Below are 14,279 nucleotides of genomic sequence, written 5' to 3'. Positions count from 1 at the left end.
CGCGGGGCCCGCGCTCCGGCCGCCACGACCCGGAGAGGCTCCGGGACGCAGAGGCACCCCAGCCGTGCCCTCCCGGCCGCTCCGGCGGGAGGCGGGGGCCCGGCTCCGCTCCCCCCGCGGGCTGCGGGGCGGGCCGGGGCGGCGGGCGGCACCGCGGGGCCGGGGCTCTCGCCGGCAGGGGCCCGCCGGGAGCAGCGAGGGCGGGCGGCCGGCGCAGGGCGGCAGCCGGCATGGGGGCCGGGGCTCTGGCCGTACGCGTGAGTAGGGGCTGGCGGCGGCACGGGAACGGGAGCGGGGCGGCGCTGCCGGCGGAGCGGCTGCGGAGCGCGGCCGGGGGCGGGGGCGGCTGGATGGCGGCTGGATCAGCCTCCTCCTCCTCCTCCCGCCCTCCGCCGGCGTCTCTTGCGGGGCCGGGGCAGGGGAGGCCGGTGCGGGCCCGGCGCCTTCTCCTCGTCCCGAGCGCTCCCCATCTGTTCTCTCCTTCTCTCTTTCTTTTTCTCTCTCTTCTTTCTTCTTCTCCCCGCTCGGCAGCTGCCGCTCGTTTGGGAGAGGCGAAGATTAGTAAAGGCGATTCCAGGCGGTTTTCTTTTAAGTTTTTTCTTCCTTTTTTTTTTTTTTTTAAACCCAGAGAACAACTGCCCTGTCGCGTTCCCTGCGTTAAAGTTGTTGGGTGAGCCGTAAAAGTGTGCCCCTGTGGCGTCTGAATAGGTTTCTTTCCAAGTGTCTGGGCGGCACTTTTTGGCGGCATCGTGCAGGGATGATTAAGTTGCTTTCCCAGTCTTGGAAATCAGCAACAGTGGCATTAATACTTGGACACGTTTTGCCTGTGTAAAGTCAGATCTTCCATCTATAAGGCAACGTAACACTGAACTCTTTGTTTCAGAGCTGTTTTGAGGGGATGGCTTTATTTTGATTTTGGTTAGATGTGTATTTTGCATAACCACGTAATTTTTTTTTTTCCTAGTTAGCACAGCCTCTCCAGATCCTGAAACAAGCTCAAAATTTCCTATTGTTTCTGTGGACATGGCAAATGTCTGTCGGTTCTCATGCAGGTTTAAATAGCGAGGGTCCCCAAGTAAATCCTGCTCAGTGACTCAGGTTTTCAAATGTTGAAACAGGCTGGAAACCTGTAACTGAGCAAGATTGTGAGGCTAATTGAAGGCCTTAATTGGAAAAGCTGCTCAGAAACTGCTCAAAGGATTTTTGCTGTCTTCTGAATTTAATCTAGTCTATGTGATTTTTTCCCTTGGCATGTGTCTGCCTGGAATAAAAATTGTTTATTATTCATTTAATCCTGAATGGGAACAAGAGTTTTTAAAAGAGATGTGGTATTTTAATGTTGGTCAAATTTTAGTTCAAACACTGGTGCATCTACTGTTCATTGTAAATATTTGTAAGATGGCCACAATAAGGCAATATTGCAAGTCTGTTTCACAGATAATAAAGCATATTTATGATGTTTATATAAACAACATCTTTCGTAAATATCAGACAAGTGTTGTGTAGGACCTGGGACTATAGAGCACACATGTGCTTCAAATAACTGTTTAATGGGAAAAGCACAGCCAAGTGAGTGATCTGCTAGATCATTTTATATCTGAAAGGACAGTCACTCTTAACAGCAGCATAGCAGATGTTCATGTTTCCTACAGTAAAGACATTGTGTCTCAAGTGAAAAGATTTTAAAGGCTTGTTTAAAATAAAATAAAATATGTATGCTGTGCTAAAATCTGTCTTAACACAGTCAAGTGTCAAGACTTTAGGCAAGAGTGAGCACTTTTTTGTGTTGCTATACAGTATTCTCCATGTGTACAGTTTCTACAACCAGTTTGTTAATGAAACACAGCAGGAATAAGTTTATTTTTAAGCATCATACCAGTGGTGGACTTCTTAAACAAAGAGATTGAACTCTGTGGTAGCAGTGGCTCCCAGTTCCTGCAGTGGGATTGCAGCTGTGGTGGTTGATGCTGCTGCTCTGCCTTGAACTGTCTTCCCAAATGTGCAATGCTGTGGGCTGATTAAGATTTCTGCCTATGATCAGTCCTATAAATTAATCATGTATTGTTTTATTCCTCTGGGTGTTCTTGACTGTCTTCCCATGTTTTCTCTATCACTGCAACTCAAAACTTGTGAGAATGTTGTGCCTCCAGAAGAACCTGTGGGATTAAAGGTTTATTGTGTAGTGGATTTTCCACCCCCCTTGCTATGTGTGATTAGATTACATAGTCCCTTTCTAACCCTAAAACCTTAGTAATTAAATTTCAGGCTTAGCAGATACTAAACAGAAAATCTTTCATAAGAATCCATCTCACCTGACAGTGGCCAAAATGAACCCCTAGGAAACAGCATTTGGAAGAATGAAGTAGTGAACCTTCTCCAGACTGCTGCCCTGACAGGCATCCTGGTGACAAGTTGAGCTACTGGTGGTGTATTGGGATTGTTTGTGTTTGTCCAGGTGCTTTTGTAATCCATGTGATTTTCATGAGTTAACAACAGCAGTCTTCTGCTTACTTGCTCCCAGTTACTTGTTATTCTATAAAGTACCAAGCTTGTCTACAAAAGTCTGGCTTTCTCCCTTACCTACAGACTGCTTACATTTTTTTTCCTCTTCTAGTTTTTCCTCTGTTCATTTTTACTTTCCTGCTTCACAGAAGTTTTTTCCTGGGGATTAAAATGAAGTGGGGCCAAACCCTTATTCTGGAGTGTAGAAGCCAGTTTCGATGGATGTGCTTGTGTTGTGACCACGCAACCTTCTGCAGCAAATGTGACTAATGCACTTTTTTTTTTCCCCTCTGCTCCTTTAAGCAGAGCAAATCGGCTGTGAGATTGAAGGAGGACATGAAAAAGATAGCTGTGCTTCCACTGAACAAGCAGAGGGACACGGCCTGTCCAAAGGTGTTTGGTGTGAGCCTTCTGGAGCTCCAGCAGCAGGGACTGAGCAAAAATGGAATCCCAATAGTTGTGTGGAATATAGTCGAGTACCTCACCCAGCATGGTAAGCTTAGTGGAGTCACTTCTCCTATGTAGCACTCTTTATGTAAGACTCTTCAAGGGGAAGAATCTGTCTTTTTTTTGTGGAACTAACCACAGGCAAAGAATGTTACTGTATGTGGTTTGCTTCCTTTTTTTTCCTGCCTTGATGCTGAACTTACTTTTTAATGTGTTTGTAAATGTAAAGTACAGTGTTAAGTTGCAGCACACTCATAAACAAGCTGTTCGGTTTATAAATGAAATGTATTCCATTTGTGAAGGTTTGTGTCATCTTCCAATTGCAAAACAATTGTCTTTAATACTTTCTCTGTATAGAGACAGTCACTGGCACACACACACACACCTCATCAGAGAATATTACTGAAAAGGAATAAGTGTTCTTATAGATTCCAGTTATTATGAATCCCCTCGAGGAAGTAGGTGTTCAATTCTTAGCTTCTCTCTGCATTCATTTAATGGGAATTAATTTAGTTCCTGTTGTTGAAATACATCTTGTAGAAACCTAGAACACTAGTGGTGCACAGATGTGTTGTATGGCATTTGGTCAGCAATGGAAAAGGTTTTGTGGCGGTAATTTCATCTTCTAAGAAGCTGCATCTGGTTTTACCCTAAGGTTTTTCTTTTAGCTACTCAGTAATGATAATCCAGCTGCAGAAGCTTAGATTCTATGACTGTATCTTGATAGATCCTCAGAAGCTCATAGATGCAAACATGGCTTGAAAATCAGCTTGGATTAAGTTAACAGTGCAAGAGTAAAACATGATCCTGCCTTTACTTACACAGCAGCATCTTGCTTGATCTACTTCAACCTGCCTTAAAGTGGCCTGCTGGGACACTGGAAGAGAAAGAATGGAAAAAGCTTTCCATCATTTAGGGTTTAATCAAAACCAGAAACTGACAAACACTCTTGACTGCACGTTGTGGGCTGTGCTCTGTGTTCCATAAAAAGATCGGAATCCCACACGACTGTGTCCCAAATATGGACTAAACAAGCCAAGTTTTCTACTCTACAGCAAGATTAGCTGGGCTTCTGAATACCAAGTTGATTATCTGGCCCTGATAAAGATAAAGGCAATTCTCTTTCTCTAAAGTGGAAGCGAGATCTCAAAGATACCCTCTTACATAGAAAGTTGTTGAAATGGGTGTCCTGTATCTGTGTAAGATTTGTTTTGTGAATTAATGGTGAAGTTAACTGCGAAGGCATTTTTAACAAAGGCCCAGACACCCAGGCTGAGTTGACTCTCGGGCAGGTGCATCCTTAAACTAAGTTTGCATTAAGCTGCCTGTTTCCAAATTTACAGATGAAGCCAAATTTCTCTGTGCTGTATTTAGTAGTTTCTAATTACTGTTTTCTGGATGTTCTAGCCTCTCTTTATTTCCATAAATGAGTGAGAAAGAGGGAAGGAAGTTTGATCTGTGTGGGGCCTGTGTCCTTTGCTCACCTAGTGCTGCAAAACCAAAAATCATTATTGAGATGAGGTCTTTTCTGCCCTCGAGGTGGCAGCACAGCATGTCACATGAGAATGCATTTTTCTGTGAATGCAGGAATACAAACTCTGCTTTAGTCAAGTAAAATGTTTGAGTGCTTGTCCATTTTTCCCCTTCACTTGAGCAATTTGTCTTCTGGTCCAATAAAAGAGATTATTTTTCTCTACAAACTGCTGCCTCCGAATTGATTTCCTGGACTGGAAGCATTCTGTCAGATTGCAGTTCCTTGGCGTTTAGTCTGAACTGATGAAAACAATATATATTTCAATCCTCTTAGTGTTACGCTCCTGAGGAAGAACAAGCAGGTCCACAGACACAGCATTAGAAAAGGCAGAATTTTTGTGGTGAAAGTGTTCTAGAAGAAAATTAATTTACAGACTTCAGTTTTAGGCTCTTCACAAAAGGTTTTGAGTCTTAACAAATGCCTAGAAAGTGATGTTCAATTTAGTGTGATTCTTCTGACTTTCTCTCTTGAAGCCTCCTTTTTTGTACATCTGCTTTACAGGGTGTGGGGTGTCTGGCCTGTAGTGATTGATACCATTCCTTTTTCATTGTGAAATACTTTGGGCTTTGTGCTGAGCAGGAAACATTATTTGCTTATTGAGATTTCCTACTGTCATAAAGTTGCAGAACTCACTCTGGAGTTACAGCTGCACTCAGCACATATTCAGATGTTTTTGCCTCATGATGGTCACAAGTAAGAACCTGTTACCCTGGAACATGAAGCTGGAAGTAGTTACATGTGTGAGTTCAGCAGTCCTGCTCAAGGTAGTGGGCTACTTGCAAAAATGAAGCAACAGAACTGTTTTGTAGAGTCCTTTGTAGGATCCTTTTCTGTTGAAATATACCAGTGGAAAATGTGGCTGTCTCAGTTGGTTTCTCCATGGTGTGAGACAACTCAGTGGCATTGCTGTGTTGTGGGTTCTCAAAAGAGTATCTCAGGCCTCAAGGTCTTGTCACTAGTATTTTTATTTATAATCCAACTAATTGATGGGGGGGGGGGCGTTCTGGGGAAAAAGTAGTATATTTTTTTTATATTATGATGTGTTAATTGCCCTTGTTTGTATTACTACGTGTTATTCAAACTAAATATGTGTTTCATGGTATCACTGGGATGTGGTAGTTCAGCTCAATCTTAAATCAGTTTTTAATTACAGGTATGACACAGGAAGGTCTCTTCAGGGTGAATGGCAGCATGAAAATGGTGGAGCAGCTGCGTCTGCAGTACGAGCGTGGGGAAGAGGTGGAACTCGTTAAAGATGGTGATGTGTACTCAGCAGCCAGTCTGCTGAAACTGTTCTTGAGAGAGTTGCCAGATGGGATTATCACGTCTGCCTTACATCCCAGGTTCATCCAGCTTTACCAGGGTAAGTGAGAGGTAAAATCTCCATCCTTCAATGCACTTTCTTTCTGGATAACTGGTTTCTTAGTTTACTTTGTTCCTCATTTCCTTTGGCTTCAGCTTCTCACCTGCTCCCAGATATGCAATTCTGTTACAAGAGGCAGAAAAATGTTTCATATGTATTTGGTAAAGTCTGGACTATTTATGATTTTCTAATCCAGTTATATCTGTTGAATAAAATGTGAAATGATGAGCTGGTTTCTTTGGGTATGCTTGTAGACAATAATTGTAGTCTCTTTAGGAGTCAGATTTGCTTCTGTTTGCTAGGCTGTTTTTGGCAGTTTCATTGTAATGGACTCTGAGAAGTGAGAACTTCATCTGCTGGTCAAATTGGGCCAAAAGCATATACTGCCAAAGTTTCTGCTTCTCACTAAGTAATGTGATTGTCCATCAAAAAAAAGAACCAGTTTGCAAGTAACAGCAGACTTTGTTTTATTCCCTGTCATAGCACACAACATGGAAGATTTCTTTTTTTTTTTTTTTTATTGACACCCCCTCATCCACCTTCAAGTGGTGGAACAGCCATAGTAAAGACCACCACTTCTGCTGTGGAAAGCTGAGAAACCATTTTGAAGAGAGTTATGCAAGTTTCAGTCTAATTCATCTGAATCTGACAATCTCTGGTGGTGGTAGGTGGAATAAGTGGTGGTTGGCCCTGTTGCTTGGCTGTGTGGGTCACTGGCAGTTCATCTCTCTTGATGCAGGCAGTCAGCACTTCTTTATGTTTTCCTCAGAAGCTGCAAGGTGGGTGGGTAAAGTTACTGGAAAATGCAGAGGAGGAACATGCACTCTGGCATGCATCCCTTGTGGAAGATGGTGCAAAGTCCTCACCTTTGTCTTGAGGACTTCCTTTTATGTTTCTTATGTTCAGTGGAGAGAAAATTTAGCCATTTCCAGGAGGAGTAAGAATACTGCCATGTGTTTCTTCTTTCTTTCTTTTGTTAACTGGGCTGTAGAGAGTGTTGATGGTGCACTGGAGAAGAGCTTTCTGCTTCACCTTGAGTGCAGACATTTCAGCTGTAATAAGGTTGTATGTGGGCTGTGTAAAATACCTTCCTATTTAGTAAAGTTGTCAGGGGCACAAGGATAGGGTTCAGCAAGTGTTGTGTAGGAAGGTGCTATTGTTTTAGAAAGTCCCCTTTTTCTGGTCATTGCTGTGCTTTCCTTGGGATCTTTTAGATTTCACCAGGTCTGACTCATGAGCTGCATTTTACTTATGTTCTTTCTCATAAGTCACAGTTTAAGTGTAAATTTAGTATAAGTCACACCTTTGCTGTTCCATATCCCTGCCCCCCAAGAAATATTGGTGTATTTTACCAGGAACTGCTGATGTCCTTTGTGCTGTTTGTGGTGTTTGTGGAAAGGTTAATTTGTTCCATCTCCCACAGGAAAGGCAAAATCCCCCCAGTACTTTCTAGGGAAATGAGATAGGTATCCTTACTTAGCAGATTTACTCACCAAACTTTCTTGTTTCCAAATAAAGTTACTGGTGTAACCTATGAACCCAGTTCTGCAAAAATCCATCCAACTGTGACGTGTCCTCATAGCTAAGTTTGCCTATATCTCACAATAAGATCCAGCTTAGTGCCATTACAACTTTGATTAGGGAGAAAAAAGTCTTATTTGAAAAATTCCAGTTGGCTATTGTGGCAAGGGGAAGGCTTTTGTAAAGTTTGAAGAAAATTTGAAGGGTTTTTCATGCCCTAGAAAATAGAGCATAAATGAGTAGTTATGAAAAGCACTGGTGACTTTCATCATGTTCAGATTAGTTTAAGTGGTAGGTGGGCATTTGCTTGCAGTTAAATGATCAACCAGCTGTGCAGGATTGCAGGAGTTATCTGTTCACTTATCAAAGTATGTGCAAGGGTATTGGTTGCAAAATGGTACCAGGAGAGTGCGTGCCTGGGTGTTCGTTTTGTAAACTGTGAAGAGAGTAGGGCAAACTGTTTCTGAGTCAGCAGGTTATTAAAAAATAACTTTGAATCTGGAGCCACTTTGTGGCATGTCTACAGTGAAGGCAAATACAAGCTCTGTCACAACCTCTGTATTCTCTCCTGTTGAAGCTTTGCGTGGGAAATGTTTTTCTAGGATTATGCTAGGTGTCTTTTGGTGTATTTTTAGGGATTGTTATCAGCATTTTTTAAGCCATCTGAGATCTTGGCCTGAGAAAAACACATAGTTACTTTACTTACTATAAAAATGGTTAGAGATTGATCCCTCTACTTTAAAAAAAACTGGACTGAAAATTACAAATTTTACCTGTAGCTGTAACCCTTTTCAATTCCTATTTGAAATCAAATTTGCTCTCAAATTTGTTACCAAATCAAAGAGAAATAATCTGACCTATTATGAAAGAGAGAAGCTGTCCTGTTGGTGTTCAGGAAGTCCATGCAGCTGGTTTGGCATCGCTGTCTGCAGCCTATGCAGTGTTGTGTGAAACAGAGCTCTGCATGCTGCCCTCAAGTCCTAAAGTATGTTTATATAAATATTCAACGTAATGCCAAGACTATGCAGCTCCATAAAACATCATGTAGTGTATCGTGGTGTGTCCTGGCATTCTCTCTGTGCCCTTGGAGAAGGACAGTGGCAGTGGGAGCTGAGAAGGGCCTCCCTCTGTAAACGATGTTGATCGAAGATGTGTGTTGCAAGCGCAAGCCAGGCACACACTGATCATGACCTTGGTGTTGGCCGGTCTCCTCACAGTGCCTAACAAATAAAGGCTGCTCCTTACGGGGAGTTCTGGGGTAAAAAATGTCCATCACAATCTCTCTTGTGTCTGAGGCTTCACTGCAGAGCAGAGCTGTGCCCACCCATGTGAAATAGGCTGTACTTAGAGAAACCTCAGCCAGAAATTAGCAGCTCCCATACAGCAATCCCTGCCTGAGCTTGTTTATTCCTTCTGGCTTTTCATTTCTTATCTTCTGTATCGTGAACACTGACTCTGAAGACATCCGTACATACTGGGAACTGTATGTACAGCTCTTACCCCTTTCACAGGTCACTTGCTTTCATCAAGACAAAGTGCTATTGTACTGTAAATTTTTTTTCTGTTGTTGTTATTTCATTCCTTCCTCCAGCAGAGGTACAGTGAAATATGGACTCTGTCTTCCTTTCATACTCAGTCTAATGAAGTTTAATGCTATTTCATCACTCTGGCTTCTTGACATAGCTCCATCCTATAGAATTTAGATTTTTTTAGTGGGCAGCAGCTAGATGTGAATTCTAATTCACATGCCTCCTTCTGCTCACAGCTTGTGATGACTGCATAGTTTTATTTGGTGCCTGTGAACAGCCTTGCTAGTTTCAGGGTGTGGGATGGGAGGTGGTGGAAGGGAAGGAGCAGCTCCCGGAACAGGTCAGTTTACAGAACACTTAGTAGCCAGCAGCTGTTTGAGTTAGGTGAACAAGCAGAACCAAAAATACAGCTTGTGTTGGGGGATTTTAGAGGTCAAATTTCAATCTGAACAGTGACTGTGAAAATTAATAGATGAGAGCTGACCTTTTAACCATGGTAACTGCAGCAGTGCACCAGATCTGATTTGTTAGGTATGTGTGGTTCTCTGGGATCTTGTGACATAATTTTAACCTTTTCCTTTGACTTTTATTGTCATTTTAGTGTTAACAGAGCTATTTCCAATCTAGAGAAATAACTTCAGTTTTCCATGTGCAGATGACATTTGTTATGCTGTAAAAAGTCTTGGAACTGGATTTTTTATGCAGATGACACACACCAGAGTTCCAAAAGAAGTGTGCTCTTCCTCCAGTATGTTGGAATAAAGGATAAATACAGTGCTACGAAGTGCTGTCATGATAGAGAGTGAGGTGTCTCAAGCTGGATTGCGATAACAGCCTTCTTACAAGGAGGACGTACAACATTTCTGCTCCTGGTGGCAACAAGGCGTGATTTGTTTCCCTCTGGGGCAGGATCATGTCTGAAGGATCATGTCTGAAGCAGATTGTTTCTTGGCAGAGAGAGACTGGAGTCCCACTTCCCACAGACTCCGGAGGTGGAGAGAAATGCTTTAATTCCTCTGGCAGCCCAGTGGGTGCCATGGTACTGCAATGCCAACGTGCTGCCTCTGTGCCGAAGATCAGCTTCCCAGGGCACATTGAGAGCTGCTGACAGATGCAAGCTTTTCTGTCTGCCCTCCAGTCTGGTAGTATGCAAGGCAGCTGGAAGCTATGCAGACATGGTAGCATGACACTGAGCACTAGCCTCTCTTCCTCACCTCACAGCACAGATAATTGGCTGGGGCATGGCACTGTGATAATGTGGCTTCTGTGCTTCCAGGCTGGGTTGTTTACAGTCAGAGCATTTGAGACTTGAGCGAAACAATTACACACACCTGTTTGCAGGAATTCCATACCTTCAGTGGTGTTCAGGCAGCATGTTCTGCAGAGGGAATGAGTAACGTGAACAGAGATGAATTGGGGAATAGATTGTGTCTCTAGCACGTCAGAGACACTCAATATGTTCAGAAATAGCATGAACTATTGGAAAATATGTCCCTCTTGTTGTGAGCTGTGGGTGTATGCTGAAGTTAAATGAGACTGAAAACACCCTCACAAATGTGTCTGTACTTCCTACACTGTTGAGACTCCTGTTTCTAGTTAATTAACATTTTTGGAGAGACTGCCTGTCCTTTCCACTTGTCTCCTTGACTTGTTCCTCAGTAATGAGTCCCTAGTTCAGCTTTGAGGTGCCAACTGCCCTTGCTGGCTTCCTTGGTCCTCTGTTCTGTGTCCTCTGACTGCTGAGCCTAGACATGGCCTGAGGCTTCTGGTTTTCTTCCGTTCCTCAGCCCAATCCCCTCTATTTCATTCGTGGTTTCAAGCCCTTCCTGAGTGCACATCTAGCTGGGCTTCTCTTGCAGGCCTTGGTTGAGATGCTGTCTATTGCACATGGCTGTTGGAAGGCTCCCAAAATAACAAGGTGAGTGTGTCCATCTGCCTTGAGAGCACCTTCCTCTTAGCCTTCATTTTTATTTTCTTCCTTTTCGCTTCCATATGCTGTTTTGGGCAAAATTTTCAAAAGAGCTGGATGTGCTGTGCTTGAAAGTCGTGAGTAGCATAAACCACTTTGGTGCTCTGATGTTTTTCTGATGGTCACTACCAGCTCAGTAAATCTTAGTGACTGACTTTGAAACAAACTGAAGAGGAGGAGGAATGATCCAAAGAATGGGTTGTTACCATGACTCAGGACTATTTTGCTCTTTAATTAAAGTTGAAAAGCTGTTCTATTTGAAGAAATACAGCCATAGATAGCAGTGGTAGACTTGTCCTGAAAATTGTGCAAAGTGCATGGAATACCATGTATGCATGTCACTATCTAGATTCGCCTCAAACTATAAAAGGAATTTTTAAAAATAAAGCTGAAATCCATGAAATGTCATCAGCAGGAGAATCAACAAATTGGTTTTGGTTTCTGGATTGTTTTGGGAGAAACACTTGAGTTCCCTCCTTTGTTTTTTCACTGGAGAAGGAGGAGAGGGAGCAAAGTCCTATTTTGTTAGATTTCACTAGGAGAAGGAATTTGATGGCTCAGTAAATGGGGTTTGCTGCCTCCTGTTACTCAGTGTCTCTATGTCCTTCAATTAGGGTAATTTCTTACGATCTTATGATGTGGTGTCTGTCTCTGTTCCTGAAAGTACAGAAACGAACAAAGGTTTGGCTGTGCCCAGAAATAACATTTTTGATGTTGATTCACACCCCATAATAAATCATAGTGAATGAGCAGGATCATCCTACCCAGAAAATATGACTAAGGCCATGGCCCCAGTAGCTTTGTTTGTTGTCAGAGTGCAAACCTGTGTTCAGAATGTTTTGTGGTGGTTATTAGCATCTTTCTAGTTTGGAAGGGATGGAAATTCCTCCAGTAAATGAAAAAGTACCCATCTGTCTAAAGCCCCAGTGGGAGACTCAGAGAGGCAATTAGTTATCAAGGGCATTCCCTAATTAGATGATAGTGATGGAAGAGGTACATTTTTTCTGGGAGATGGCTTTGGCTTTCCTTATCATAACTGCAAGCAATTTGTAGTAGAAAACACTCTGTGCTAGTTGCTTTGTTATCTAAAGAAAAGTATGTTAGAAGGTGAATTTTAATGTTCTGGCTGCATGGAAATCAGTCGTGTTTTGTTTTGTTTTAAGCCTCATAAAAAGGTAATTAGTAACCAAGTCAGAGACTGTACAGTCCACTTTGATTGGTGCAAAGACAAATGCACTGAAATTCCTTATTGTTATACCATTTAATACAGCCTTCAGAAGCCTCCTGAAATTTTGCTGCAGAAATAAAATAATACATCAGATTGCTTGTTGTTGCCAAGCTGATTGCTAGTTGCAAAGTCATGATTGTTTTTTCTTCTCTGTAGCTGTAAAAAAGCTTGCAATAACCAAGCAGATAGGAATTTTTTTTTCTCGTGTGCTTCATGCATATTTGATATTTGACTTTTCTGAAGGAGCTAATTTCTTACCTGTAGAAAAAAAGGATACAGTTAATCAGTTGGTTGAAATGTTTGGTCCTGTAATTTGGCTGGCATTTTAAACTTTGGTCTGCTGATGAAAGAATTCATACTAAGTCTGTGGTACCAAAGTAGATACATAAAAGTGAATTCACAGTGCATATAAAACTTAAAAAGGCTTTCTTGCCATGTACAGTATTTGGCATGACAGGTAATGCAGGAATCCTAAGCCTGGAAGCAAATGAAGTCCCTCAAGTTTCAGCTGTATCAAGTGGCAAGTATGTATATTAAAGAACCCGTTTGTTTGCCAAACTATTTTCAGGATAAATCCTGTTTATTAGCCACAAAAAATGTCTGATTGTAAAACAGAAATAATACTGCAACCCAGTGGTTGAGTTCTCGGGAGTCATTTTTATACAGACTGCTAATTTTCACAGCTAACCACTTTTCAAAGCACTCCACTCCTGGAATACTGTTCAGTGCAGCCCTGGAATATTTCTGGGAAATTAAAGGTAAAAGCAAAGATGAGACTTCTGAAGTGTTTATACATACATTAAATGGTATTCAAAGATTTTTGTTTTCCCCTCCTTTTTTTCTCTCCAAAAAAATGTGGAGCAAATGTAAAATGTTCTTTTTTCCTGCAGCAGAAGCCATGGGATGTTTTTCTGCCAGTCTTCTCTGCAGGCTGGTTGCAGGGCATCCAGCAGAGCTGCAGCACCTATTTGCTTAGCTGTTTTGGATGCAGCCTGTTCTATTCCATCTTCTTGGCTGAAAATGAGTCTTGAAGGCTGAGCAAGGTTTGGTTTTGATTGAGTGCTGGATGAATCTCCTTGCTAAAGATTATAACATCCTCTCAATGCAAAAATCCCTTGTTACCCTGAGCATGGGGAAGATGTCTGTATTCCCAGGGAAAGCCAGCAGCTACTTTGGGACACGGCAGCCTGTTACAGAGAATACAGAAGGAAGAACAAAGAAGCATTTAGCATGATCTTACTTTGGCTCTGTGGAATAAAGCCAGCCACTTCCAACCTTCCAACCACTAGAACTGTTTTTAAACCTTACAGTACATCTCTAAGGAAAAAACAGTTATGCCACAACAGTTTTACAGCATTAGCACCAGCAACCCATAAGACTAATAAATAAAGAAAAAAGTACTAGAAATGCACAGATGGCCTCATGCTAATGGACACTGCTTATAATTAGATCGGTGCAGAAAACCTTTAGGGCATGAGGTCTTCTGTCTGAAAATGATGTTGCAGAGTCCTTGGGGTTTTTATACATATATGGAAATATCAGTAACATTTCACTTTTGTGGAGAGTAGAAATTAGTGTTTGCAAGGACTAACACATCCTGTTTTGGTATAAAGGGAAAGTAATACTGAATTGTTTTCAAGACTTTGCTTTTATTGACATGTAAACCCAAGATTTTGGTGAGTACAAATCACTTTTTGGAAGGTGTTTTTGGAATGGAGGAGGGGAGCAAAGAATTTTGCATGTGAGTTCATTTCTAGCAGCAGGACACAATTAAGCAGAAGCTGTGTGTGAGGCCAAGCTTGTGTTCACCACCTGGGTCTGTATAAATGCAGCATCTGTGAAGATCATTCAGTTTTTCCTTTAATACTTGGATGTTACTCAGTTCAATATGGAAAACTTCCATCAATACCTAAATTCTAGAAGATTGTACAGTGTAACAAGGCTACTGTCCAACGTGAGGCCACATTTTGACTCATTTTGGAGTGTGGCAGTGCCCAGAACAGTCTTTTCTCCATAAGCAAGGCTCCTTCCTGAATATATAGCAGAGTTATCACCCACAGAAGGTACTGTAGTGCTGTTACAACACTGCATTTCAGGAGACTCTTTGTTTTACCGTTCTTGCTTTCGTATTTTTGAAGGTTTTCATGGGAAGGGAGACTAATAGAATGAGAAGGGTTTGGGAAGTA

The 14,279-nt window shown here is 42.1% G+C and overlaps 1 protein-coding gene across 1 annotated transcript in view; it reads left to right on the top strand.

Moving 5' to 3' along the window:
- Positions 1–230: 230 nt before the first annotated feature.
- The window catches only part of FAM13A (family with sequence similarity 13 member A), a gene marked incomplete at its 5' end in the record, with an annotated part of 122,084 nt that continues 108,035 nt past the window's right edge, over positions 231–14,279 (top strand). Inside the window, 3 exons of the mRNA XM_082281222.1 lie at positions 231–257; positions 2,806–2,995; positions 5,637–5,846. Coding sequence (XP_082137348.1) covers positions 231–257; positions 2,806–2,995; positions 5,637–5,846 — 427 coding nt within the window. The remainder of the gene's footprint in view (positions 258–2,805; positions 2,996–5,636; positions 5,847–14,279) is intronic.

Source organism: Coloeus monedula (genome assembly GCF_965178545.1).
Source record: "Coloeus monedula genome assembly, chromosome: 5".
Classification (NCBI taxonomy): Eukaryota; Metazoa; Chordata; class Aves; order Passeriformes; family Corvidae; genus Coloeus; species Coloeus monedula.
Note: the sequence above shows the minus strand (reverse complement) of the source record. Positions and strands in the feature narration are given on the sequence as shown.